Source organism: Polyodon spathula, chromosome 22, assembly GCF_017654505.1.
Source record: "Polyodon spathula isolate WHYD16114869_AA chromosome 22, ASM1765450v1, whole genome shotgun sequence".
Lineage (NCBI taxonomy): Eukaryota > Metazoa > Chordata > Actinopteri > Acipenseriformes > Polyodontidae > Polyodon > Polyodon spathula.
The window spans coordinates 2,728,335-2,755,792 of record NC_054555.1 but is presented as its reverse complement, the minus strand read 5'-3'; the positions used below and the strand labels follow the sequence as shown (position 1 = coordinate 2,755,792).

Genomic DNA, 27,458 nt, shown 5'->3' with positions numbered 1-27,458 from the left:
CCGTGGCATTACCAAGTTCAGCTTTAAGCTCTTTTTTTCCCTGTGTTGCTTTCAGCAGGAACTGCAGAGAAAAAACCCTTTAAAGCAGACACTGCATTATAGAATCTAGTGGTTTGAGTCAAGTGGGCTTTACTATGGGCTGGTGGTGTGTGTGGACAAGACCTGTTGCACGGCATTCTATAGATCTAGTATATTGAACGTATGACTCCTTTTAAGATGTTAAATGCAGATCAGATGTTGGTTTAATATTTCTGATTAAGTGGCATGCCACTTAAATACATTGGCCATTCATTTGATTAGATTTTCATGCTGAGACTCTCGGAACTAAAGAATCTTACCTGGGGCTTTAAATGTAGTATTAATGACTTTCGATAACAGAATTGCATGCAGTTTAAGTGGCTGTTCTGGAGTTCTAACCTTGTTAAGTAGGTTGGATGATGTGTGATTAGTGCTTTCCAATCAAAGTGCCGGTCAGCCTTTCTGAGCACAGCTTGCATTCTGGGATAGATTTCGGGTCTTGTGTTTTGTTCGTTCTCATAACTATGCCCAGAGAATTTATGCTGGTGTTGACAGCCAGTTTAATTGCCTCATTCACAGTGCTGAATGCTGTTAACCTGTATACCTCTTTGCCTAAAACCAGTCTAGCTGACTTATACTTCAAGTTAACCTTTCATCTAGTCTTATAAATTATGCTGCCATATTTTAATAGGGGAATTAAAATATTGGAAAGTACTCTACAATGTATAGCTGACCTTTAGACATTGCCTTCTGTCTTAAATTCCCAAGAATGTGTCAAATTCAGCTATGCAGTATTGTGTATTTTAAATCTCTTGGGATATGGGGAAGGGGAGGCTAATGTAAATAATTAGATCTATTTAGAAGGGTTGATGGCAGGGTAGACCATTCTGGTTGGCTAGTTCATAAGGACTGCATATTTTGTACTTTACTAATTTCTCCTTGCAAATTTTCCCTGTGTTTCTATGAAGGAGCTGAAAGATGTTCACCACAAAGACCAGATGGCAGCTGCCCGTGGGGTTTTGCAGAGAAACATCCCCATGCTGTACATCGCCTCGCAAGCCTGCCTGCAGCACCCTGACGTGGCAGCTTACAAAGCTAACCGGGACCTGATCTACAAGCAACTCCAGCACGCTGTCTCTGGGATCTCCAGCGCAGCTCAGGCCACTGCCTCTGAGGACTCCGTCCTGACGCAGCCTGGGGGAGGTGGGGAGCTGGCCTATGCGCTCAACAACTTTGATGTGAGTGTCTTGGGGTTACTGGTAGGAACTTGGAAAACCTAATGAATCAGGGTACTATTAATGCTAGGAATCGTGTGGAGACAACCCCCCCTCTACCCCCGAGCTATAGCCATAATGTAAAATGAATCCAAACAGGTGAAGTAGCGTTTGTGCAGTTGGTCTACTGAACTTCTAACCCTTTGCGGTCCATTTATTCAGCGCTCGTAAGGTGTGTCAGGTCCAATTTATTTTCATACGCGTTGTTTATTTTATACATGCTGTTTAAAATATATATTTTCCCCCTGAGAGAGATTTAAAAAGCACTGAATCGAAAAATGACACTCTGTACTGCATCTCCAGCCAAGCCCCACCCCTTGTTCGCTGTGTTTTTCACATACCTCTTTATAGACGTGCATACTGATAAATCCTCTTCTGATCACTCGTTTTATCCCCAAACCCCTCCACAAATAATGCAATCCAAGTCATTATTTTATCTAAAAAAGCTTTGCAAATGTCCATGATATTCTTTGAGCAGTGCATGTGGAAGCAGCTATCTCCTTTGTTTCTTTCCATGTTCTCAGGTGCATGGAGCTGTCAGGTACGCCCTTTTTTTCAGCTGCTATTGGTCACACTCAGCCATTGAAAGGTTTTCTCTGCTTTTTCCGGAGGGGAAAAAAAGACTAGAGACCTGTGCTTTGTCTTTTTGATGTCAGGCAGGTTTCGACATTGGACTGGAAAGGGAAAATTGTAATGTCGGACCTGGTCTAAGTACTGCAAAGGCTTAAGGCCCGTAGTATAGTAAGTTGGTGAATTCCCACCAATAAGTCATTTTATAATTGAGGTGCTGTGGTGAGAAATTCTGTCACCAGAAGTTGTAGTTTAAACTCTTCTGAGTCAGTAGCAATAGTTATCATGCAAAAAAACATCTCAAGGTAGGCTATTGATGGCATACCTAAGTGCTGTCAATATCAAAAAGGCAGCTCCACTTCACCAGCTTGCTGAGCACTGCCTCTAAAAGCTGGGAGCAGTTAAATGCTTATTGATCCCTTTACAATAATCCTTTCTTTTGTGCACTCTGTATACGTCGGCGCTAGTCTGTCCCACAGCATTTCATGTCTGAACCTTGTTTTATTATTTGTTCCTTTATCCATCACCTTAGTATCCATACATAATAGTCTGTAAATCTTGCCAGGCAGCTCTGCAATCGTGGTGTTCTAGAACAAACAGTGATGGTACTAGCAGTCACATGGTTTGCTATTGCCAATGTTGGTAAGTGTGCATGTTCTAAAATGTGCATATTTATGTGGTGCACAGTCTGATACATTCTTTGAAACAGTACTGGCAGAGCTCTTGCTAAGCCACATTAATGTCACTAATCTGTATTCTTACTTTTGGATATTGTAAAGCAGAGCGTTTAATCACTTTGTCATGAAATTGTAACATGCTTTAGAGATTATCAATCTTTTTTTCTTTTAAATGTTGGATTTAAATTTTAAAGGTATTTGATCCTGCTGGATTTTGTTAGTTCTTTGGCAGGATTATTTGATATTTATACTGGTGAGCTGACATCTCACTTTAAATTTCTACTTCAAATGTTCATTCAGAATGTCACTGATTTTTGCCCAGCGCTGCTTAGCAGTGTCGTAGTATGTCTTAAGTTAACTATTTATAAACACATTTCTGATGAACTGGAAAATGTAATTGATTAAGTCAAAGGATGATGTGTAAAGGCTGATAAGAGGTAAGGTGTGTAGGATTTGACAGAGTCCCACTTTCATTAAATATCTTCGGATTTGTGCTGAAAAGGACAAGGAAATAATTGATTTAACACTGTTTAACACAAGCAACTCTACTGGTTACATTTTTATTTTTAATCTTCAAAGAAAGGGAACACAAATGGAATATCCTCAAACCTGTCTTGTTGCATGTAAATAGCCCAAAGAAAATGCAACTTCTAAGATAGCTCTCAAAACTCTTGCTTTCTGAAGTTTTCAAATTACCCATTGAATTTGCTGGCTCTCGAACCTTCAGGCATTCTCATGATTCACTGAGTCCATGTGCGTTTTGTTTTATACTGGCAGTACAACAGTTACCCCACCACATCTCTCTCTTGCTTTCCACTGAATTTTAAACTAAATTTTAAAAATTATAAACTATTTTAAAATTCTAGGTGTTTTTGTTTCAGCTCTTTTTTTTTTAGCTTTTAATTGTGATATAAGTGGCAGCATATGGGATTACCAGGACAATGTTACAAATGAGACGTTTATGTAAAAGATTAATGCTTCATTTTATTTTTTTAAACAGTTCCATTTGATGCCTGTAGGTGTAGCTCTTGAAACAAAATTGATGTATTGTCCATGGGGTCCATACATACTGTAACCGCGTTAATAGTATAGAGTTGTCTAAAGGAACAGCAATAATTAAATGTTATTTTATAGTATTAGATAATGTGCAGTACAAAAGAATACAGGATAATAAATGGATACATACCTTAACAGCAAGCTTGAAGGTTTAAATGGCAAGAAATAGTCGCTCGTTGTGGCGTTGACGATGTAGTGAATGACATCAAACGCATTAAAGATTTAAATAGTGGAAATAAGTGTAGTTACCATGGCATCAGAAGTCTGGAACTGCCTTCACTTTCCCTTGGAAAAAGATATGTTAAACATACCGAAATGTTGAATCTCTTATGCTCACTGTTCTGGGGACTTGATTTCATGCAGCTACTTCATAACTAAAACCTCGGCTGTTTTCATGGGTACAATGTGTAAGCAAAGCAGTTACGGCAGTGAGATGTAATTAATAACATAAACATGGAACTAATACAGTAGCTATAGGTAGAGATCAGGGTACCTCCAATGCACATGTGTGCTTGCAACTTACTACTGCAGTAAATCCAGCTGTGTTAAAATACAGTTTCATCTTCGGGAGCAACATTGATTTTAATGTTTACTGTGCTGCCTTCCCTCGCCAAAACCTTCTTCCTTGGAAAGGACGATTCTATTTGAATACTTCAAGTAAGAGCAATACAAAGCAAGGCTTATTGTACTGCGCTGTTTTCAGAGACACAAGGAAATATGAAGTTTAATTGCGGTTCTTTACTCTGCTTCCATTCACACACTTGCAAGGACATTTCAAATTTAAAGCAATTGATTTTTCTACTGAAATGCTCGGAGCCAGTGAATAAAAAGACTGATTTACTGTACCCTCGTATAAAAGGCAGAACATTGTCTAGAACAACGAAATTCATCATGTACTACTGAGCTTAATCATGTTTTAATATTAATCAAGGCCCAGCAAAGATGGTGCGCAATGTAATGGGTAGGTATTTAATTTCAGATAGTTCAACATAGAATGTAATGTGCAAATCCAGCCGTGGTGCTGGCATCTCCTAAGCTAACTGCCTGCTTGACCTTTCAACTCTTTCTGGGTTTGTTGTACTATTGTTGACATTGGAAAGAGACACACTTTACTGATCCTTTTGGATTTTCCTTGCAAGGAGCTCTGAGATGTTGTTGTTTTTGTTTTCTGCTGGATGTGAACACTATAAAACTGCCAAATCATTGTTTTGAATTTGGCAGTGCTTGACTGCCATAGCTAGTCTGAGACCCATTTCTCAGTACAGCCTGTAAGTCTGGATCTAGCTTTCCTTGCCTTCTAACATCTTCTGACAAACTTGTTTCTTTTGTTTACATCGCCTTTATTACAGCCGTGACTTAAAAGCTTTTGCAATCTGCTTTAGACTGCTGCTTTTTTTCATTGCTCGCTGTGCCCCAGTGCCTGAGCTGATAAAGCTACTTATAATAAGACTGGCGCTTTCTTTCTTCATTTTTTAATTTCTTTATTAGACTAGTGTTTTTGCTATTGTAGCTAGGCAGAGCTTTTAAGAATTGAATTTGGTAAATCTGTTTTTGATAATAGTGGATTAGCTTTATTTATTAGCTTTATTTTTTTGGTATTCAGTTAGACCGGAAGGTGCAGTGTTTTGCCCCCCCCCCTTTTTTTTAAAATGTCATTCCGAAGAAAACAATCCCCGTGCACCATGCTTTTTTTGCAGTCTGTAGATGTGCTCCTCCAAGTCGGTCTGTACCTAGTTGCCAGGGAACGGCTCTGAAATGCCTTCATTCTAATTCAGCTAGCAATGTTTGCACCCTACCCAGCTCTTAGCAAGACTTGCGTGCAATAAGTAATTTTAGTGGAAGATGACATTAATTAATTTAAACTCGGTGTCTTGTCTGCAAGATGGAGAACTGCAAATTTATTGATCAAAAGTATTTTTGTGTGTTATATAAATAAACGCGCACACACACACACAAGTTCAGAATGCAAGTGGAGTTGAATTTACTCACAGATAAGTAGACAGACTCCAGAAATACTGCCTTGTATTCTGTAAAGTTATTGGAGTAGTATTTACTTGCCAGGAACGCAGCATGAGCCAGAAGTCCTTCAATAAAGGGTTCGCTACTTTTATTTGAGCAAATGATCAAGTAGCTGTTTCGGTTGTTGCAAACAGGGCTGACTGGGTGAGCCGTGAACTTTTTCTTACATTGCATATTTGCCTTTGTAGGGAAATTTAGTTGTAACATCCGAATGTGCCTAGTGGCTAAAGTACAAAAATACTTTACATACTGATCCCAGAGCAGCACGCCAACTGTCTTTTGCAGTAGTGTAGGGTGCCACATTTAAACTTCCTGAAACTTTTGTTCTTAAGTTTTAACATAGTTGTGTATTCAACAAACTTATTTTTCCTACTGGTGGTCTCTTGTCCTTTCCTATAGCAATTCTGTCAGTTTATCTTAATTAAAATGCTCAATCATACATCTAAAAATAAATTGCAGTGGTTAGAAGCATGCGTTATTTAACCTCTTTCCTCCTTCACTCTTTAGTCTGAAAAGTCATTTTGGGGATTGACTGTTCTGTACTGAATTACTTTTGACTACCTTTCAATAGCCCAAACTCCCTGGAATTGTTCACTTTAATTTGGCACTTCACCTTATCTACCAAAGGAACATGTTTCCTGGTGGGAAGGATTGTTTTTTTTTTTTTTCGTTGGTTGGTTCTCTGCTATTTCAGATTTTCCTGTCGTTTTAATTCGGAGCTGTTAACAGAATTTCCTTGCTGCATTATCTAGGTTGTACAAGTGCAGATAAATAAAGCTAACCTCTGCTATAATAATAAAAAATATTATTATTATTATTATTATATATAATAATAAGCTTTACCTCTGCTCCCGGTTATCCCCTAGTTCCGATTGACTGCATAACTGATAAGCTTTGCTGTTTGGACTTGGTGGCCTGCATGTTTTTAAATTGCTTCTTTCTCTCAGCTGTTACCCAGCCCACTTAAATCCGTGTGTGGATTTTTTTCTCCCCTTTATTTTTAAACCCCATTGGGCCAATTTTTACCACCAGCAGTGCTATAAACTGGGAATGTGTGCCATATTGAAACTGTATTTAAACTTAAGCAAGTCCTTGGCTATTACAGGAAGCATAACGTAGTGATTTATTTTTTTAACCAGTGTTTTTTTTTTTTTTTTTTTTTAACACTAGTGGGCTGTGTGTGTAAAATAAAAATGTTTTATTGATTTTAAGCTGGATCGTTCATAAATGTTAACACAATGTATTGATCCTATTAGTCTCCTGCATTTTTAGATAGTGTGTGCTGCTGATTTTGCACACACAAACTACCATAACATTTTGACCACCAAAAGACATGACACACCACAGATCAAGCATACAACCCCAAAGTGCAAAGGCAGCTTTTCCAAGTTTGTGTGAATGATTAGTTTTGTTTTTATAAATGCTGGAAAGGACATTTATTTAAATTGTGAAGACCATGATATTAATGCAAGATCAGAATAACAATTAACTTCAAAAGTTGCACTTCACTTGATTTGTACCGTGATGAGGGTGAGGTACTACTGTAACTACATTAGTAATGTTTTGAAAGTTGTATAAAAGTATTTGTTGTGTTATTAAAGTGAGATTTATTCCACTTTTTTTTTCTCTCCAGAAACAAATCATTGTGGATCCCCTGAGTTTCAGTGAGGAGCGTTTCAGGCCCTCCCTGGAAGAGCGTCTGGAGAGCATCATTAGTGGTGCGGCGCTGATGGCTGACTCGTCCTGCACACGTGATGACCGTCGGGAGCGCATTGTGGCAGAGTGCAATGCAGTGCGACAGGCCTTACAGGATCTCCTGTCCGAGTACATGGGCAATGTAAGTCCTTTTCTTTCCCAATATCCCCCAACACAAACTTCTATGTTTTATGAACCCCAGCTGTTATGGGGTACTGCTCTTTTGAAGCCATGTTGTGTTGCAAACTTTCAAACCTTTTAATGGGCTTTTGATTAATTTCTGCCCTCCTGCAATTTTATTTCCTTCCCTGAAGTTTAAAACTGTGGGCCATTTATTTCATTTTTTCTGATGAATCTGAACTCCAGATTGAAGAGGAATCTTTTTATTCTTGTTTGGCGAACAAAATCCAAAGCACGTTTTCTTATGGCTCTTAATCTGGCAAAGTAAGTGTGACAATGACTTCAGGACAGGTCTGCCGAATGCACTGAAGAGCTTCGTTGTACTCCCATGCAAGCCCTTGTCTAGGTTTTTTTTTTTGTAAATATAAGCTGACGTTAATTGACCAAAATCTAATTGTTTTGAAAAGTGAGAAGGCCAAGCATCTGTGGCACATTTATCCATCTAATTAAAATGCAATCACAGGATCATACACATGCCTGCACTTTGCTCTTCCACAGTGTTGGAGAAAGGGTTCTGGAATGCATTGTAATTGTGAGGAGTATTACATTAACTAAAAACCCCATGTTTTAGCCGGGGTGGAAATAACTCCCATTGCATAGCATTTGATACAAACTTGTGGTAAAACAAGGAATGGAAGGTGCCTCCTGAGCTTATTACCCATACACTGTGGCTAATCCAGTTTGCATTAAAATCTGGAATGGGTGAAATTGCTGTGTAATAGGAGTCTTGTTTGCATTTCTGTTTTTAGGAATGCTAAACCCTCCCTGCTTGAGTACTTTCTATTTGGAGGTGGATACAGATTCCTGCATCCCAAATTTAGGGGGAATAATGCTCTGGCATGATGCTGCAGTCCACCAGGATTTGCTGGCATGCAGTGTTTGAGTTACTGCATACTGTCAATCTTGTGGACTTTTATTCCAACTCAACTTGTTTGCTTCTATTACAAGAATCCACATGCCCTTCATGTTATATACCAGGGTGTATTAGATTTGGAATTTAAAACATCCTCCCTTGTACCAAAACTTTGACATGTATTGCCTTGTGCACCATAGAGGCATTCACATTGTCCAGCTTCTGAGTAACAGTGTCTGAACACCATGCTAGAGTATTGGTTGTCTTGCAGCTAATCTCAAGGCACTTTAACCTTGTCACTTTTTTTTAATGGCAGTGATACTTGTTTATTGCTGCGTGGATGAAGACTTGCTGACATTTGATTCGGAGAATAGTCTGCTTTACAGTAGCCCAGGACTCAAGCTGTGTAGCTTTTATTTAAAATCTTTTGTGATATAATGGAAAAAATGGGGAGTGGGAACACATGTGGACTATAGGAAGAATATTGCTGGCAACCTATTCTTCCCTCTGCAGCAAGCATACATCAAGGATGAGACAAGTGTGCTTGGGATTAGATTATTGAATAAAAAAATAGTTCAATAGCAATTTGATCCAGTTTTCCTGCTGTTGCTTGGCATGTTTCCTTGCCAAAGGTTGCCACTGGTACCGTAGTGTCTGCAGCAATATATTTGTAGTTTGTCTTGTGAAACAAAAACTGAAATGGTCATTGTACATTTGATTAAGCTTTATTGTAGAAATGGAAGCGAACAAGCAAGGCAGTGCACTGATGGAGATGTCTGCAGTGCAGGTGCTCTGCTTTTAGATTTGCATTCTGGGGAAAGATGAGCTGTTAAAGGCATTAGGCTGTGACCTTTTCAGCCTGCTGTCACAACTAAGCTTGCTCTGGGGAAAGCTGTTGTGAATGAAGAATTAACCCCACCCCCTCCCCATTTTCTCTTGATTTGCTTTATTATGTGACAACTTTTGGCACAAGGCAGGTGAAAATTGACACATGACAAATTTTTCCACACAGTTTTCCACACAATTGAATTGATGTCGCATGGCTGTATTGTAGGTTCATTCAGCAGCTGGATCTTAAATTCTACTTGTTCCAGTAGAGGGGAGATTTATATATATAATATATATAATTTTTTTTAAGCCACACCTCTTGTACAGAATCTTAAAGAATACAGAGGCTGTAAATATAATCTAACTAACCGAATGTGCAATTAAATGCCTATTTATAGGAATGAATGGCAGAATTCTTAGTCTTGATGTCCTGAATGTGTACAAGACTTAATTGGCACCTAGCCTTCTCTGTGATGGCTGAGAACAGCTTGGATGTTTTGACATCTGGCTTTTTGAAAGGGGTTCATTTAAGAATGCAATCTGATGGCAGCCATTGACTGAACAGGGCTTAAATCCACAGCATGCATTAGCATCTTCCTCCTGCCTGCTATTAGTCATGGCGAGGGTAGACATGCTTCTTAACCTCGTGTACAGACAAACCCTTATCCCAATCCCATTGGACACACAATGAGTAAACCAAAGAAATTCAATTTCAGTGATAGGTGTTTTTCACAGCCAAAGTATTAAAGCTTCACATTTGTCAATTTAATGAAGAGGCTTGGCTTTAGTGATCCTTTGGCTGTTGGGCAAAATGATATAGCCCTGGCCTTCTGTCACTGAAATTTTAAGTCAGGGGTTTGTTAATGCTTGCTTAGATGTGTGGCTCATTTTGTAAACATGTTGAAATTATTTATATTGCCGTTAATGATCTGATGCGGACCTTCAGAGTAAAGCGAGTGCTCCCCTTACCTGGGGTGGTGGGGGTGAAGTAAAGGTTACCACTGTACAGATATCCTTTCCTAGGAAACTGGGCATAATTATTCAGTGAACTGCCTCGTGGCCTCTAGTAGCTGCAGTTTTAAATCGGCTTCTATAGCAGCTGTGTAATGAGCGCTATTTCCAAGTAATTGAACAGTGGAATTGCTACTTCATTCCATGTCAAACTGTGACTTGCAGGGGGCTTGGAAGATTAATCCATTGGCTTTATGTTTTTTTATAGTTGTGTTCCCACAGTCCTTTTAAGGGGAGGGTTGTGGGGGTGCCTGTACTAAAGCTTTGAGGAATAAAAGCACTAAGATTGATCGTGGAGTGAATTAATAAGATTAGCGAAGATGATGAATGCTTTAAATCCTATGAATCTTAAATAGGATTTTTTTTTTTTCTTAATGGCAGTTTGACTAATGCATCCCATCTGAGTCTTGTCTTGGAACTACGGTTGGTGTGCAGCTTATAACTATATGATTATAATGGGGGTTGCGTTGTACAGTGTTTTTTATCACTTACGTGCTCAGATTGTCAGTTTTCCAAGTATAAGGTAGCTGAGCAAGATGGCCACACGGTGAATATCAAACAGGCATCCACAAGGTGCAATTAATAAACAAAATGCTGTTGAGATGCAATGCCTTCACCCAGCCAGACTTTGCTTTGGGGAAACAAAGATTGCTGACTAAAAGCACAGGCAACATACACAGGAGCAATTATCAACTCCTAAAAATGTAGTACTTCTAAAAGCTTTGCATCTTTTGTGACCTTTCGTTGTTTAGACAGCCCTTTTTTATGCAGTGTTTCAGCGACGATACTAACGAGCTGTGCTCAAATCTTATTGCTGCTTACATTAAGTGTCCTACATTGTGTGTGTGTGTGTGTGTGTGTGTGTGTGTGTGTATTTTATTTATTTTTTTGTTTTAATACAAATGGCCTAACCTCATATACCACAAACCAGCAGTGGTGGTCCAACACCTTTTACAGATTGCCATACATGTTGAGGGCCTATTTGGCAACCTGGATGGTTTGAATTCCAAAGGCCATGAATCCTACACTGTCCTGGGATATTTCCTAATAATTTTCAAGAAACAGCCTAAAGTTTAACTTGCAGTGTCACTCACCCCCCACCCCCCCCCCCCCCCCCCCCCTGAATCTTTTACTCCAATTCAACCTGTTTTGCACTCTCAACTGATTTGACAGTGCTTGAGATGCATCATGCACTCTGCTGCGAATGATGTCCATCTAAGTGACAACAGCTTCCCCTTTGATCGAGACATGGTTCATTATTAACATGATGCATGTCATCTGCCAGTGCAGGGACTGGCTGATGCAAGTTGAGCTTTGGTAGTCAGTTGGCTCTGACCTGGTGTTAAACTACTGAATAATCCTCTCTTGAATGGAATGTGGGTCTGCTGGGATATGCTTGTTTTTGTCATCTCGAAATAAGACTGCCTAATGTGCCCCAGTGGTGGTATTTGTTTTAAATATAAATTGTCTTTTAGTCTCCACAGATTCCTCTGCTGTGTTGTGTGCTTGTTTAAATTCCCAGTGTCTCATTAGTAATACAATAGTAAGTTGCCCGTGGTGTCTCTGCACTCCTGAAGCAGATCATTTCTGGAACCCATTTACTGAAATGATAGCATGTTGCTATCAAGTGTTTTTAAACTTCTCAAAAAGAAGGCTCAGGCTTGTGGGTTTACACCCTCAACATAAAGTGTAAATAGTTGGACAGTAAGTCAGCAAGGCCAAAATGGCTCCCTTCGAGATCATGGTGGGCCTAGCAAATTTGCACCATTAATTTCTCCCAAGTACAATTGATGGGTGTTTAGTGGTGGTAGGGATTAAGTGGTTCTATTTACACCCTACCTAAAGATCTTGCTTGGTATTAGGTTTAATTGCTTTGTCACTGGTTTTGCAGTGACAAATTGGCTTGTTACACTTGTAATAAGCCATTAGTTACTGCTTTTGAGTGATACAGTAAGTAAAGGGCATGTTCGTCAAGCAGGCACTTTGAATCGCCTTCTGTCTAGGTTTCCAGTGTCTTGCTTTGTCTGCACTCGCTAGTGTTTAGCCTGGGAATGCACATGCTTTTGTTTTGTCAGTGGCACTTGGCATTTAAAACAAAGGAACATTTCAAGAGATGTCTGAACATCTGAGTTAGTCTTTATATTTTCAGTTGTATACAGTGTTTGGTTTTAAGCCACCGGCTTCCTCCTGACCTCATTGAATATTGTTGGACACCAAGTAGGAGCATTGGCAGATAAACCTGAACAGAAGCATTGGGGGGGGGGGGGGGTATGCTTTTCTCATTCTACAGTAGTAAAAAGTAAAAAAAAAATAAAAATAAATAACAAATCACAACAACCTCTCTACTTCATTGGCTGAGGTTACAGTTTCAAAAGGGATCTTGGCAAGTTTGGGAGCTTGCAGGGTGAAAGAACCAATTAAGTATGGCTACAAAACTGGTACTAAATTTAGTTTAATTTGGGTAAGCTCACATACCACACAACTGAGGTCACAAGTCCAAGTATGCCCAAGTTAGAACAATGTGTGAAGCTCCTTAAAGAGGGATTTATTTCTTTTTCAAAGTCAATCCTTTTCTGGTTGGCATAGTTCAAAGATGGATGTGCATTCATTCATCTTAATTGGTTTTCTTGTGCTTCCGCTAACTCATTTAAATGAAATTAGTGCAGCCCTATTACATGAATTCAGGAATATATACTGAGCATCAAAATAAACGTATTGGTTTCTTTTTAATCACTCGATCATTCATCCTTGACCATGACACGCTTGAGTGACTGACTGAAGCATATGCACTTAATTGCCTAATTAGTGAGATGGTTAATTGGAAACTGGATGAGGAGTGATTTCAGCTGTTGAATAAGCTTGAATAAAAGTGAAAGAATCGCAGGAAAAAAACCTGCCACGTCTGTCAGAGCAGCGCTTTTGTGCAGTCGGCATGTTGGAGGTTGGACTAGGGCAGCGTACTGTGGCTCGCCCTCTTGGGTGCTCGCAGCTGGCAATTTCAAACCTGGCGAGACGGTATAACGAGACACACTGTGACAATGACAGGCCACGAACTGGGAGACCAAGAGTCGCAACACCTGCCCGAGATTGACAGATCATTTTGTAGCATCTTCGTGATGTCAATTGTTAATCAGCACAATAAGTCTATCTGCTCTAAAACGGTGTCATTTTTTGATCACATCTAGTGAATTATATCCAAATAAGTTTCTTTTGATGCTCGGTGTACAAGAGTTGTCAAGATCCAATATGCAATGAAGCATAAAGCAATTTTATTCCTTGTGGTAAACTGTTTACTGTTAACCCTTAGCGGTCCATTTATTCAGCGCTTGTCAGGTGCGTCGGCTCCAATTTATTTTCACACATACTGTTTTTAATTTTTGTTTATTTCAGAGAAACCGGTTTAAAAGGCATTGATTGGCAAAAGGACACAGTACTGTATCTCCAGCTAAACCCCACCCCTTGTTCGCTGTATTTTATGTACCTCTTTATAGATGTGCATACTGATAAATCCTGAGTACTCGTTTTATCATCATACTCCAAAATAACGTGTTCCAAGTCATTATTATATTACTATAACATCTCAGCTCTGTAAATGTCAGTGATATTCTTTGAGTGCTGGATGCAGAAGCAGTTATCTCCTTTGTTAATGTCGGTTATCTCCTGGTGCATGGGTCTATTGGTATGGCCCCATTTTTTTTTTTTTTTTTTTTTTTCCAGCTGCTATCGGTCTCACTCTGCCATTGAAAGGTTTTTCTCTACTTTTTCCGCAGAAAAAATTACTGGGAGACCTGTGCTTTACGTCTTTTTTGATGTTGGACAGGGTCCGACATTGGGCTGGAAAGGAAAAATTGTAATGTTGGACCTGGTCTGACGTGGGACCGCAAAGGGTTAAGTTTTAGAACCCTTTAGAACTAAACCAACGATATCCTTGGTCTTGGCAAATCCATGAGCTCCTGGTAATTGCTGGAACAGAGATTCCATGCTCCTATTTGCAATTTAAGACTAAATAAGAAGGCGTTGTAACCAACAAATCTGACCTGCTTATTTGAACCATTAAGTACTTGTTCAGCTATTCGGGCAGTGATGGTTTTAGTGGCTCATGGTTTCTGCAATTTGCCGCCTCTTGTGCTTTTTTTTTTTTTTTTGGTTCATAAGTAATGAGTCAGTAAAGCCTGTCTCGTGCCAATTAGGTTTATGTTGGACTCGGAGCTGCTGTACATGCTTTCACAGTTTAATTGCTGTCTGCTAGGTTTTACTTTAATCTTCTTGAAACTGTTCAACAGTACCCTTACACAGGATGGAATGTATTTATATTCCAATTAAATGCATCAGAGTAGGCAGCAAGCCTTGTACCTTACGAATATTTTGTCAGCATTAGTTTAAATTTTTTTGGGAGGAGTGGAGATTAATGCATGATGTTGAAACATGGCTACGTTAACAGGTGGAAACTTTATTGCCATAATCTGTTGTGACCGCTTTATGGAACCTTGCTATAAGCTTTTAACGTTGATGCTACCCTAGAATGTAAAGAAGACCCCAGCAAATCCACATTCTTTACTGGTTTTCCCGCTGTGACCAAATTTAAACATTGTGTTTTACATGGTCCTCATCGGTATACAAGTACAATGATTGACCCTTTTGACAAAGTTTCTCTTCCCAGTAAAAGGTTGACTTTCAGAAACATGGTCCTCTACTGTCAATCAGTTCCAAGTTCAGTGGTCATTACCCCACATGCAGAACGAGAAAATAAAAGCTCACTAACTCAGCCTCGTACTGGATTTGTCTGGTTTTTTTTATAAAGTCTCTGCTATGGAATTTTTTTTTTTTGTTCATTGCTGCAGTAATGCTTTATTCAAAGATGCCGAATTCTCAGCCGTTTATTTGGCAAGCGGTGGCTTCTGCATCTGTTCTGTTCTGCTTGGAAAGCAATCCAATGTATACAGCCATATACTGTACATTTGAGTTTAGATACACTTTCACAGGCATGTTGGCCACTGAGCTTTGTACAAAGGGATTAATCTCAAGTCTGGTTCTAAACTCGGATCGCTTCAGGTAATACGGTTTGTCAGATGTGTGGATGCTTTAATACCGAAGCTCTTTTTTTTTTTTTTTGTGTGTGTGTGTATCCTCCAGTATCCCGATATGTTTTGGTCGTGTTATTGAGGCATGTAACAGGGCGAGCAGCCCTGTTCAGTTATTTTTAGAACGGGGTCTCCCCCTTTACCCCTGTGTTATTTTTTTGTTTGTGTGTGCGTATGTTTGGTTTGTTTTGCAGCGTGGATGGGGAAACCCCATCCACGTTAAAAACCCGTGCAGAAGGTGGCCATCTCCCGGGGGGATTTTAATTGGCGCATGTAAAATAAACAGCATGTGTGAAAATAAATTGGACCTGACGTGCCTGACAAGGGCTGAATAAATGGATCCCTTGTTTCTAATTAAATGGCAGTAATCAATGGCTCCTTAAGGAAATGTTTTGAATTAAGATGTTGGTATTCAATTGGTCCATGACATTTTATTTAACAGTATTTGTGAATCCTTTTGTATTTCTGTCCACTGCGTGGTGTTGTGTGACACATCGATCCTTTAATTTGAATACTGTGACCTGGCATTCCCATCTTGGACGAAAGACTAAGTCTTAACACAGACTTAGTTTTTAGTATGGCTCTCAAGTAGTCTTGCTGCTGTGCATCTTCTTTTAGAATAGTAGCTTGAGGTAAAGGAGCCCAGTATTGCCTCCATTGTAGCTTGGGCAGGATGAACTGCAATTTTTTCAGGCAACCAAACAGTGATTTTGGGGGACATAGCGTTGCTATGATACACCAGATACTGGAAGTTCATTTAAATTTTATAGTGTTATCCAGGCCAAAAGGTGGCATTTGTAAGCCAGTGGCTTTCACCTTGAGTGTTTGTTTATTGAGTTCAGCACTACTGGGCTAGATTGTGAAACACTAAAGACTCTTCCCATCACAACTTACTTCACCCCTGTAGTTAAAGGGATAGAGCAAGACATAAAGCTGTGTGTGTGACACAGAGTGTATTAAGAAAGATTACCAAGTCTGGTATTGACTGGTGATATGAAAGCTACTTCATATTCGTTTACGGAGTAATTGACTTTTTCAGACCATGACGGATCAGTTACTGCTGGCAGAAGGAGCAAATGTTACCTTGGGTACTGAGATGTGAATTGAATTGATTTTCTTGCACCTTTTCTCTCCTGGTTTGTTTGCTTTGTGAGTGATACCTGATATTCAACAACAGTCAACATTGCTGAGTGTTTTGCTTGGCAACTTCCTGTTTGCAACCCCCACCCCCATTTTATCTACATCAAGGTAAATGAGTGGTGTAGCTCCATTCAAGCAAGTTCCTGGTGTGCAGTCTTGGCCATGTCCCAGAATGGGAGAGATCTGGAATTAAATTAGATTAAATGATCCCTTCAATGGCCAGAAGTCCAATTTGGAAACTTGTACCTACAGTACTAGATGCTGGAGTTCCTTAACTGGGTTTATTTAAAATGCCATATTTTAAATAATTTGGGCACTTCCTTTAAAAACCATGGGCTCTGTTGGAACAGATCCATCTGACAAGCTATGGCTTTGCTTGACTGGCTACAGCGATCCCTCTGGCACAGGGCTGACCTGACCTCTTTGCCCTGAAGCCCCAGTGTTAACCACCAGGCCCCTTGGACATAGCCATAGATGAGGAAAATGAAATACTGCTGTCGTCAAGGCTCAATGCACAGTGGGACTTCATGTGTGCTGTATTTATTTACAGTGTGTGGGGTTTTCAATAATCTGTTAGACTTCTAAGGCGGTCTTAGTCTTCACATATATACATTTCCTCTTGCCAAGAGGAAATGTATTGTGCAATGTAACAAATGCAAAAAATCTGGCCTGCCTTTTATCATTTCAAAGCTGACATTTTATTTTTATTATGTATTGATATTTATATTCTGCCCCATCGTGTTGACTGTTTCATCACCCCTTAAGGTTTTTTTTTTTTTTTTTCTTCCTGTCAAGTAGTCTGGGTAGGCTGAACAACCCTGCTGGTGTACTGTAGGCATGTGCTGTACAGTACTCTCCTTTTTTTTTTTTAATGAAGTCACATTATACCACTGTTTTATAAGGCGGTAAGTAGATCAGATTTGCCATATAGTTCTTCTAGTGTTAACACCTTTGTAACACAAATATAACAGCATGTCTTGATCCTGACTACATTGTGCAGTAGTAAACATAGCTCTAGTTTTATTAACCCTTTTGCAAATGGGTTAGTATTTCTACTTAATATTAATACTTGAGTATTTAAGGGTTGTATATTGGGTTGATGCCCTGCAAAAAGCAGTGTGCTCTTGAAACGGCTTGTAATTAAATGTAATAAATATCCTGAGTAAAGGAATAAATCACCTGCAAACAGATAAGAGGTCTGGAGAAGATTAATTGCTGCAAATATTTCCATTAGTTTAAATGGAACACAAGTGGCGCTATGTGCTGTCAAAAACTTCTGCATCCAGAATTGAGCTGATTTATCGCCCCGTTTTATCCCCCACTCACAGCCCGGCTTGGAGGTTGAGGAGTTTCCAGCATTACAAACACTGCATTAGAACTGTTTGGACTTGGTCACACTTGCCAATGGTTTTTTGCTTATCAAACTTAGAATCTTTGTTTTTTGGCAATGTATACAAACTGAATCAAATTAGGGGATTCTAGGTCATATGGATTATTTCATGCTAATTGATGCATATATGAAAGGTACCTTTTTTTTGTGGGTTATGTAGGCTGCCTAAACGAATACTTCAAAGATAGCCAGAGTGTTTAAAGACTTGTGCACAGACGCCAGTGCTTACTTGACATAGCAATTTTGCTTTCTGTATAAAGATGAAGGTGATCTTCTATTCATTGCTATTGAAAAATAACTCGCTAGCTGATTGCATCCAAGCTATACCATGGGGAAGCTTAAACTAATTAGGACCCAGATTGTCTTTCTAATCAGTGCCAAATGTAAGTGTCGCCTAATCCTACTCCCTTGTCATAAAGCCCTATAGCAATGCTTGTAATTCTAAACTGCTCTCTCCAGGGTAGGGATTTCAATCATTCCACATATAGGCACAGTGAGACTCAATGACATGTGTTCATGCAAAGTACCTTATCACTGCTTCCTATGGCTTTGCAAATTTTAAATTTGTATATTCAGTAATTGCAGCACATAACTGAGTTGTGGAGATTGATGAATCTGTCACTTCTGCTTCCTTTATCCTTTTTTTGAGGTCACTCGCTGTATCCATCTGGCATCTTCCAGGCTTTTAATCCACCTTTTTTAACTTTATGCAGAATTTCTTTATTCACATGCCATCCTGAGAGATTGCAGGGCACATTTTGAGATTTCTGTTTCCACTGCATAGAACTTTTATTTCTTGTCTAGGGTGCTTGACGGACATTTGTGAACTAATTAAAAGTAACCTTTTGGTTTCCTTCAATATTTTACTTCATAAGGCTCTTTTTTTTTTTTAATAACATTTGATGTATAATTTGAAGAGTATACATTTATTTACATGCACAAAGTCCTGGCAAAATTGCAGGCAAGAAAGATGTGTGTAATTATTTGTTAGTTTTAAAATCACTTTCACATGGACAGAAAGGAGGCGACAACCTTCTGCTGAAAAGGTCAGGGTGATTGTTCAAGTAGTTGGGTGTCTTGGTTCTTCATTGCTAATGGAGGTAGCTGTGACTGCTAATCAGGGCAGCTCGGCTGTGTATCTGGAGCCTTGCATTGATTTTTACCTTATACTTCATTATCTTTTTATAATGGCTTTGTTGGGGATCTAAATATTCAAGCCTTTCCTCTGCTGCAGTATAATGTAGGTCATCTGTAGTAGCTTTGTGTTTTAACAGAACTGGGGCCACAAGTGTTAATGTGTGCCTTTTTCAAAGGTCTAAGCATTCTAACCTTGCTCCTTGATCACATGTGTTCGGAGCACTTCCACAAACAGACAAAACGTAATAAAATTGGTTGAACTGATGCAAAATGTGCTTTACATCAATTTCTTTCTCCTTTTTAGTGACTTCTGCTGGGCCTAGTCCATTCCCATTGATTTCAAACCTTTACATGTTAGCTTTTAATATTCACTCATTCCTCAAGCTACAAGATCTGTCGTGTGTGTGGGTGTCTCTATTTTGTGGTGTGAACCCAGGGTCTTGCCTTATTTAGGATGAGCAAAGTTTCCATAGGGATGTCCCAGCTACTGCTATCCATTACAGCTCTATTGCTTCTGGCTCATAGGGTTTGACAGTCCTTTCTAAATGAATACACAGGGAAATAAAAGAAAAGGATACTTTAGCATGACATCTATCCCTGGCAAGGGGAATATAGCCCTGGCGCCTGTATGATCTTTAACAGTCACCAGTCGGAGCTCTACAAAATACAGCGCATGCACTTCATGCATTGACAATGACATCTTTCTGCGTGTGGTTTTTAGAAAGTGGTGCTCCCTGTGGGAACAGTAACTTGTAAAGGAACACCTCTCTAAGCATTGGCAAGATGGCAAACTGAGCATGTGGTGTTAAATGATGCTGTTTTTAAGCTACCTGGGATTTCCCTGTTTTGCTGTGGTAGTTTGCCTTCCAATGGGTGGGAACGAATGCACCTGCAGTTTTCAGAATTTGAATGTATTTTTAAAGAAGAGTGTGCATCCCTCTGTTGTAGCTACAAGTTGTAATTTGGAATATCAGCCCCCTATATCAGTGTGTTAAATTATGGTGTTTATTTTATATAGAGAGCTCTCTCTCATTCATTTATATATTGCAGTCCATATCTTTTTCTCAATAGTGGCTTGCCATTTCTTGACCAGAGTAAAGATAAATGTTGCTTGGTAGTTATTCACTGCTCTGTAGGATCTGGAGTACTTAAGTTGACATAGAAACAGATTGCTTTTGTGAAGATAAATGACTGCTGGCTGGAAACTCGGGTATAGAGTAGCTGCACTTTCACAGCTTGGTACGGCTCTAGGTAAGTAGATGATAGACAACAGGTTTCCTTTGTTAATGGTGTTTCTTTTGGAAGCAAGGAGCTGCCAAGGGAAAGGGGTTGGGTTCTGTACTGAACCACAAGTGTATAATGCTCTGTGATGAGAAACAAAAAATCACTTCTGCTTCTGAGACTGCTCCATGCAAACATGAAAACAACATTGCTTGATTTAATTTGAGACTAAAATAGTGTGCTTTTTAAATCTGTCTTAATAAACACTCCTGTGCACATTACATTGGGATGGGGGACTGCAATTAAATGTAAATACTATTTGGCAATTGCTTCTTGAGGGTGGGTGGGGATGTTAAAGCAGGGTAATTGATTTAAGTGTGGTGTATGTGGTTTTATTTTATTTTTTTTTGAACCAGTAATACGGTTGTGCAGAATCTCTTGAAATGTGTTTGGCAGCAAATACATTAGGCACGTATTTTGCTGATGAGAAATTAGATCGATACGTCCTTCCTAGTAAGCATTTTGTAGATTTTATTGGAGGACCTGTAATGAATGCTTGAGGCATGCACCAGACTGCAAGTCCTTGAACCTCGCCGGCCTTTGGAGTCTGCACTTTGCTTCTTCATTGCTGTGTCCTGGCTGCAATCAGTAATTTATAGCAGAGGCTAGGGCTGCTGCTTTTGAGTGTAGTATGTGTCTAATGTATGTATAAAAAAGTTAGGGTCTTCGTGGTAGTATCTTTGCTTTGAATGCACTACCCAACTGTGGGACCTTAGACAGGTTTATTTAATCTGAAATCATGTCAACCACCTTTTACTGAGCACACATCCATGTAACTTGTGTGAATTCTGAAAGCAATTGATTTCACCTGAGCTTGTATAGGAGTGTCATAGCAAAGGGGGTGAATACTTATCTAATGAAGACACTTCAGGTTTTTATTTAATTGATTTTTTTTCACACGTTGAAAGTGTTGTAGGTTGTGTAAATCAAAGGGAAAAAAAATCACATTTTAAATGCATCATGATTTCAGATTGTAACACACCGTGAATGTCCAAGGGAGGTGAATACTTCCTATAGACACTGTTGCATATAATTAAAAATAACAATTAAAAAAATGAGCAATTCATATTTTCTGCGGAGAGGGTTTTGCAGGCAGTATGGAGGTCTTTCGGCTGTATATTGCACACCATGGTCAGGTTTTATAATTGCTGCAGCACTCTGAATGTGTTCTGGCAGAAGGCAAAGTTTGTGCAGTGGGGTGGTTTCTTGTCAGTGATTTAGCTTTGTAATTGTTGCAGTTGCTGCATAATCAGGCACCACTATAGTCTGCTTTTCTGGTGCAGAACCATGCCTCCTAGGTAATGGTTTATAAATGAGCATCCTTGCTCTGCTTATGTTATCAGAGTTGTCAAATGCATATTTTAAATGCAAGACACTAAGTGACCTGTTGCTTTTCTTTTGAATATGTACACAGTAAAAGCAGAAGAAAAGATAACATGTCGGCTTTGTCTGACTGGATCAGACATCCTTGGCCAATATGACTTGGTAGGTAAGTTTTGTATTGGTGTTTCTGATAATGGCAACAATGAGATTTTTTTTTTTTTACAAGAACACTCGCTTTCTGGACAGCAATATCTTTTGCTAAGTGTATTTTAGCCTGCCTAAACGGTTTCTGTGTTCATATTGATTTTCAGCTTCTAACAATGCGAGCATGAAACGGCGTAAGAATGCTTTTTGTAAGTGGAGTCTCTGCCAACACTGCTAATTTTCAGCTACAATATCCGCCATCTAGCTGTCAAGTTTTTTTATAACATAGCCTTCTGTGCAAGTCTTTATTTTGAACCTTTCTGGCATGCTGTGGATTGGAAACCATTCATATTTTGTATGTATTTTTTAGACTTTTCTTAAGTTCTATTGTCATTAAGTTGTACCAAATTGGGTTTTAAAATGATGTAGCTGAAATATCAGGAATGTCCCATTAAGTGATGAAGTGCATGTATTATACAGGCATATGTGCATGTCTGAGATTGTATCACATTTATATACAGACTGAGTAGAGCAACTGTGTTGTAACCATGACAGTGCACATGTCTCTTTGTTGTGAAGAGTTAACCTGAGCATTGCTTTAGGTCTGTAGAGCAAGAGCAGGTAAAATATCTAGCTGGAGCTTGCAGATAGATGGCTCTGTTTTATTTTACATACTAAAAGGTTGCTGTTAGCTTGCTTTCACTCATGTTTTCAGGGATTGTGTTAGCCAGCAAGGGAGATGGTTGATGAAACGTAGCCTTTGTAGTGCTATAACGATCATTCCTGGTCAGAAAGCCACAAGGGCCAGAGGGTGTCTTGTCATGTCAGCAGCATTACATATTTTGTACAATAATAAAAAAAAAATGTGATGCTTGACTGTCTTTCCGCAACTAATTTTTAGAGGAAACATCCCCCCCCTCCACCCCCCCCCGGAAAATGTGTGCTATACGATGCTCATTTAAAATCTGTGGTGTACAGATACAGTAGGCATTTAGCTGCTGCAGCATAGCTGTATTAACTTGGTATTTCTTAGACGCCCTTATCCAGGGTAGCTTAGTTATTACAGTATATAACTGATTTCATATGCTGTAAAAAAAGGGGAATTGTTTGTCCCCTGTAGAGAATAACCTTATTGCTGCTGTTTTGAAGTATGCTGACAAAGCCCTTTCAGCCACATCGCCCTTCACCCTTTGAAACTCCTGGCTGCAGCACTTGTGCGATAAGCCCAGAATCTCATATAGAGAAACGTCTTAGCATAGTGATTTGATACTCGGCTTATACACATCCAGCGATTTTTACCAAGTCGTTTGCATAATGAAAGATGAAAAGTTAGAACGACATCTAATCAATCATTTTTAAAAAATTTTTATGGCTGTGTTCTTGCACAATCCTGACCTGGTGAAAAGGGGAATTGTTCCGTGCAATATTTACCAGAGAGGACAAGAGTAATTTTACACGTGTTGCATTTTAAATGTGGCAGACAGTTTTACAATCCTGACAGACAACCTGAAGGATTGGTTCCAGTATTCTGTATAGGCAGTATTCTGGGTGGCAGCTGAATTGGCCAGCACAGTGGTGACCAAAGTCAGGGCTTGAGGCTGTCCTTTTTAATGTGCACTTCATCTCGATCTTCAATACTTCAATACTTTTCACAACCTGAGTTTGAAACAGAAATAGTTTTCTGGATAAGTGGAAGTCAGGGTTCTTATCCCAGGGCCTCACTGAAAGACTTTGTCTTTTTGAATAATATCCTGGTTCGCATTGAACACACACTCTGTTCACTGCCGAGCAATTTAAACATGGCACCTGGCCAAAAGATCAGTTCTGGTTTGCTGACCTCACATGAAGTCTCCAGTCTTGGTCCCACTTATGATCTTTTCCTCAATTTTTCTGACTGCATACTGTTCCAATTGCATTAGTGATGAGGTCTGGGCTACTTATAATGCAGGTGCTCCTTTCTGATTTATTTTTTTTTTAAATGTAGTGATTCAAAACATTTTGGAATTGAGAATAGCAACCATGTAGCTAAAGCCGCTAAAAGCTGTTTACCGTTTTGTCAAGTGCACAAAATGAGGAATTGCAATTCAACAAATGTGTTCGATGAGTGTGATTGAATATAAATTGTACACAAGACACGTGCATGATGGCAAAAACCTATTCCAATTAAATATATGCAACATTTTCATTAAAGATTTGAGGATCAGAGTCTTGCTGTCAGTTACAGCAGTACAGGAGAGAAACAGTTTTTGTTTTTCTCCTGCTTGACAATTCTGTTCAGGAACCCCTAAAAGCCTTGACTCCGGTTTGATGCAATTCCATCAAGTTGTCCAACTAGGCAACAGTAGCTCATATTTCATCTGGCAGTACATGATTTGCAGGGTCAAGGTCCTCCAGAGAGCCTTGCTTTGTATTCCTAATACAAGTTCAAACCTTTAACCATGTCATTCCAGCTTTTACATTGCTTTCAACACATTTCAGGAACCTGTGTATTCTCGGTGGTGAATTTAGTCTTTATTTTTGAGTGGGGGTTATGTATTTTTTCCCCCCTCCTGAGGTCCAGGATTCAGCTTGTAGCCTGGCTTAGTGTTCATTCAACTAGTAACTGATTGTCATTTTTACTGCGACTCGCTGAGTGGCAAGGATAAAAATAGAAACCCAGCTACCCTAAAGCATTTGAATAATTTGAGTGACTCTATTTCCTTTCTTTGCCAATTAAATGTTAAAAATGCGTCTCAGTTTCATTGCACACCACAGTAAAAGCTTCTGCTGCTTTTAATTTCGACAAATGCTTAGTTGAATACGCCAACACAAGATTGTATCTGAGGAGAGTATCACTATTTCATGCAGTACCCATGACCAGACGAAAGACATTTTTAAATTGTAACCATTTTTATTTAAAAATATATGTTTTAAGGAAAAAAAGATTCAGTTAAAGCCACATCTTTACCCACTATACAAATATGAAATTGTACATTTTACAATTAAAAATAGAGCGAGCAATAGACATGTGCACAAGGGTGTGATCAGGTGGGGTTGGAGATGTCTGCAATAAAACGGGTTATGGAGCTGGAATGTGTGTGGTTTTTTTGACATTGAGTGAAAGCCTGATAGTTAAGTATAAGTTGTCAGACAGACTGCAGTCACTGTAGCTGCTGTTAACTTAGCCACTTAACTTTTTTTACTTACAGAAACAGATTAATTTTGCATGCTTGATTTCTAGGGCTTACATCAGCAAGGGAAATAGTCTTATCTGTACTTTTTTATTTTCTTTAATGTTTGGGATGTTGCTGTACAAGACACATGATTTATAGTTGATGCAAACCAGGCTCATAACTTGAGTTGGAATGGCTAAGTGGCCATCAAAGAAGGTGACTGCATAATGGATGAGGTTCCCCAAAGACAATAGTTTCCTATAAACCAACATCACTTTAAGTAGTGATTCCAAACTAGAACAAAGTTCTGCCGCAGTACCCGGCATGGAACAATCAAGGCAAATTGTATCTCGCTTTTATATGGCTTACAAAGAGGAGCTCACCCTAAAGGCTGCTCTTTCATCCTGGTACCTTCCACCTGACACTTGCGGATTACTGTAAGGGGATAAAAAAAATAAAAAATAAATCATGAATTTGCATCTCATACAGCTACACAAAGGTTATCAAGGGTGTGTTTTGTGGTACATTTGAACCCTTTATGCTGGGATGGAAATAAGACTCCTATTGCGCAGCTGTTTCACGCATTCCAGATTGATACAAGCTCAGGCACATTATTACACTCGCAGGAAAAACAGGGATGAATCAGACTGCTATGCAGTGGGGGTGAGGGGGGAGAGGTCTTGTTCCCGACCCTGCTGAAGGAGAGATCACCACTCTGGCCTGTCAAAAAGTACTGGTTTCCTCCAACCTGCTCTGAAAATATCCCTCTGTGAAGCAGACTTGGATTTTGCAGTTTTCTGTTCATGCAGTACAATGATTTGGTTTTGTTTGCTTGCATACACTAGATCAGTGAGCATTAATGCTCTTTGCATCTCCAGCTAAGGCGCTGCCGCCAGCCACTGTTCATCCTATATCTTTTTAATTCCCTCACCAGTTGAACTCTGTGCTTGTTGGATGTAGTGAGCTGAAGAGAAGTCTGTTATCTCCAATTACATTTCCTGTTCACATTTTTTTGTAATACTGTATACAAATAGGTGTGGTGATTGTGTGTGTTTTTTTTTTTTTTTTTTCAGCCGGAGGATTGCAAGGCTTCTATATAGCCTTTGCTAGGGAAGGAATCACTATGGCACCTTTATATTTGTTAGCAGATTTGTTGATAAAGTATCATAATATACCTATACAAAGCAGAACCCGTGGTCCTAAACAATAGGCACTTTTTACTATTGTCCATGATTTTTATAAGTTGTGTGTGCTAAATTGCTACTTCTGGTTTTGAGGGTTATGTGTACTTTAGATTCATTCAAAGCTACCCAATTACTGTAAATAATTATGGAGCTTAGAAAGCCTCTTCTCAAGCACAAGTTCATTCATGTGGGTGACGGAATATTACATTCTTTCTGTCCTGAGCCAATTGAAAAGGATAGTCTTGAATCCTGTCACACTTGATTTAGGGCCATGGCTGCTTGTAAGCCTCTTGGCATAAGTCACATGCCAGCAATTAAATGCGGCTTGCCTGATGGATCACTGCTTCCTTCTCATGAACAGAGGCAGAATCGTCCCCCCCCCCCCCCCCCCCCCCCCACGAATATTGTCAAATTTCACAGGTTTAATTGTACCTTTCTAGTTAACGGCTGATTTTTGGCACTTTTTTCCTGTTTTTGCTGTATTAACAAATTTCTCAATTTGTAAAATTGAATGACTAACACTGAACAGAAGTAGTAGGAATGTACCCTTGTCTCTTTTTTTAATTTTAGGAATTGGACTTTATAAAATGGTTAAGCAGATTTTTTTTTTTTTTATTTTATTTTTCTCCTCACTCACTGATCCTGCTCAGTCATGGGTTTCTGAACAGCCCTAAAATATATTGCTTTATTTTTAGTACAGTGCTGGTATGGCTAGCATGTTAAACCCTACCCAACCTCAATTCGTATAACAGATAAATTAATCTGACTTCCCCAATAAACACTTCATTTATTACAATTTTAACTCCCATTTGAAGATACACTTCAGTGTGGCCCAGCATTATGCTCCTATTTCAGAACAATTGCCTTGCGTTGTCAGAAGAGGGCAGGGTTGCCTCTTGAATTGCAAGTCTTATTTTACCAAGGGCACAGACTTGCTTAACTCAAGCCTCCTTTTCAAAGGGGTTTATTTTATAAATTAGCTCACATAAACCTACCTCACAGTAAATACTTTTATTTTATTTCTTTTTATTTATAATGGTGGTCTTTGGAATATGCTTGTATCCTATATAAATATGTTGGTGAAATTTCAAATCTCAGAATTAAACCTATGAAATACTTTTTCATATAGGTTTTTTGGGCAGGGAAGGGTAACAAAGGACCAATTCCAAGTAGCACCAGCACATTGTACTGCCATTGTTTTAAATGAATGGAGCATGATATGCATAAAGGAAAAAATATATATATATATATGTATTAAAATGCTGTTTTACTTAGTCACCCACTTAACTGAAAACCCTGTATTTTTGGGAGCGAGTGAATGGTAAAACACGATGGCAGTTCATACTTCACACTCTTTGTAAGGCAGCTGCTGGCACTTGCACTGTCCATACCCGTTGATGATGACCAGTGCACCTTCCTCGTGGCTGGGCTCGTATTCGTTATAT

The 27,458-nt window shown here is 39.2% G+C and overlaps 2 protein-coding genes across 2 annotated transcripts in view; one reads left to right on the top strand and one right to left on the bottom strand.

Annotated features, from left to right (window-relative positions):
- LOC121297395 (catenin alpha-1) overlaps nucleotides 1–27,458 on the top strand; it is a 64,293-nt gene that overhangs the window by 6,736 nt on the left and 30,099 nt on the right. Inside the window, exons 6-7 of the mRNA XM_041223710.1 lie at nucleotides 987–1,256; nucleotides 7,248–7,451. Of these exons, the coding sequence (XP_041079644.1) occupies nucleotides 987–1,256; nucleotides 7,248–7,451 (474 nt within the window). The remainder of the gene's footprint in view (nucleotides 1–986; nucleotides 1,257–7,247; nucleotides 7,452–27,458) is intronic.
- The window catches only part of LOC121297397 (leucine-rich repeat transmembrane neuronal protein 2-like), a 5,365-nt gene continuing 4,322 nt past the window's right edge, over nucleotides 26,416–27,458 (bottom strand). The window contains exon 2 of the mRNA XM_041223711.1: nucleotides 26,416–27,458. This exon is cut by the window's right edge and continues 1,501 nt beyond it. Coding sequence (XP_041079645.1) covers nucleotides 27,353–27,458 — 106 coding nt within the window. The 3' untranslated portion in view covers nucleotides 26,416–27,352.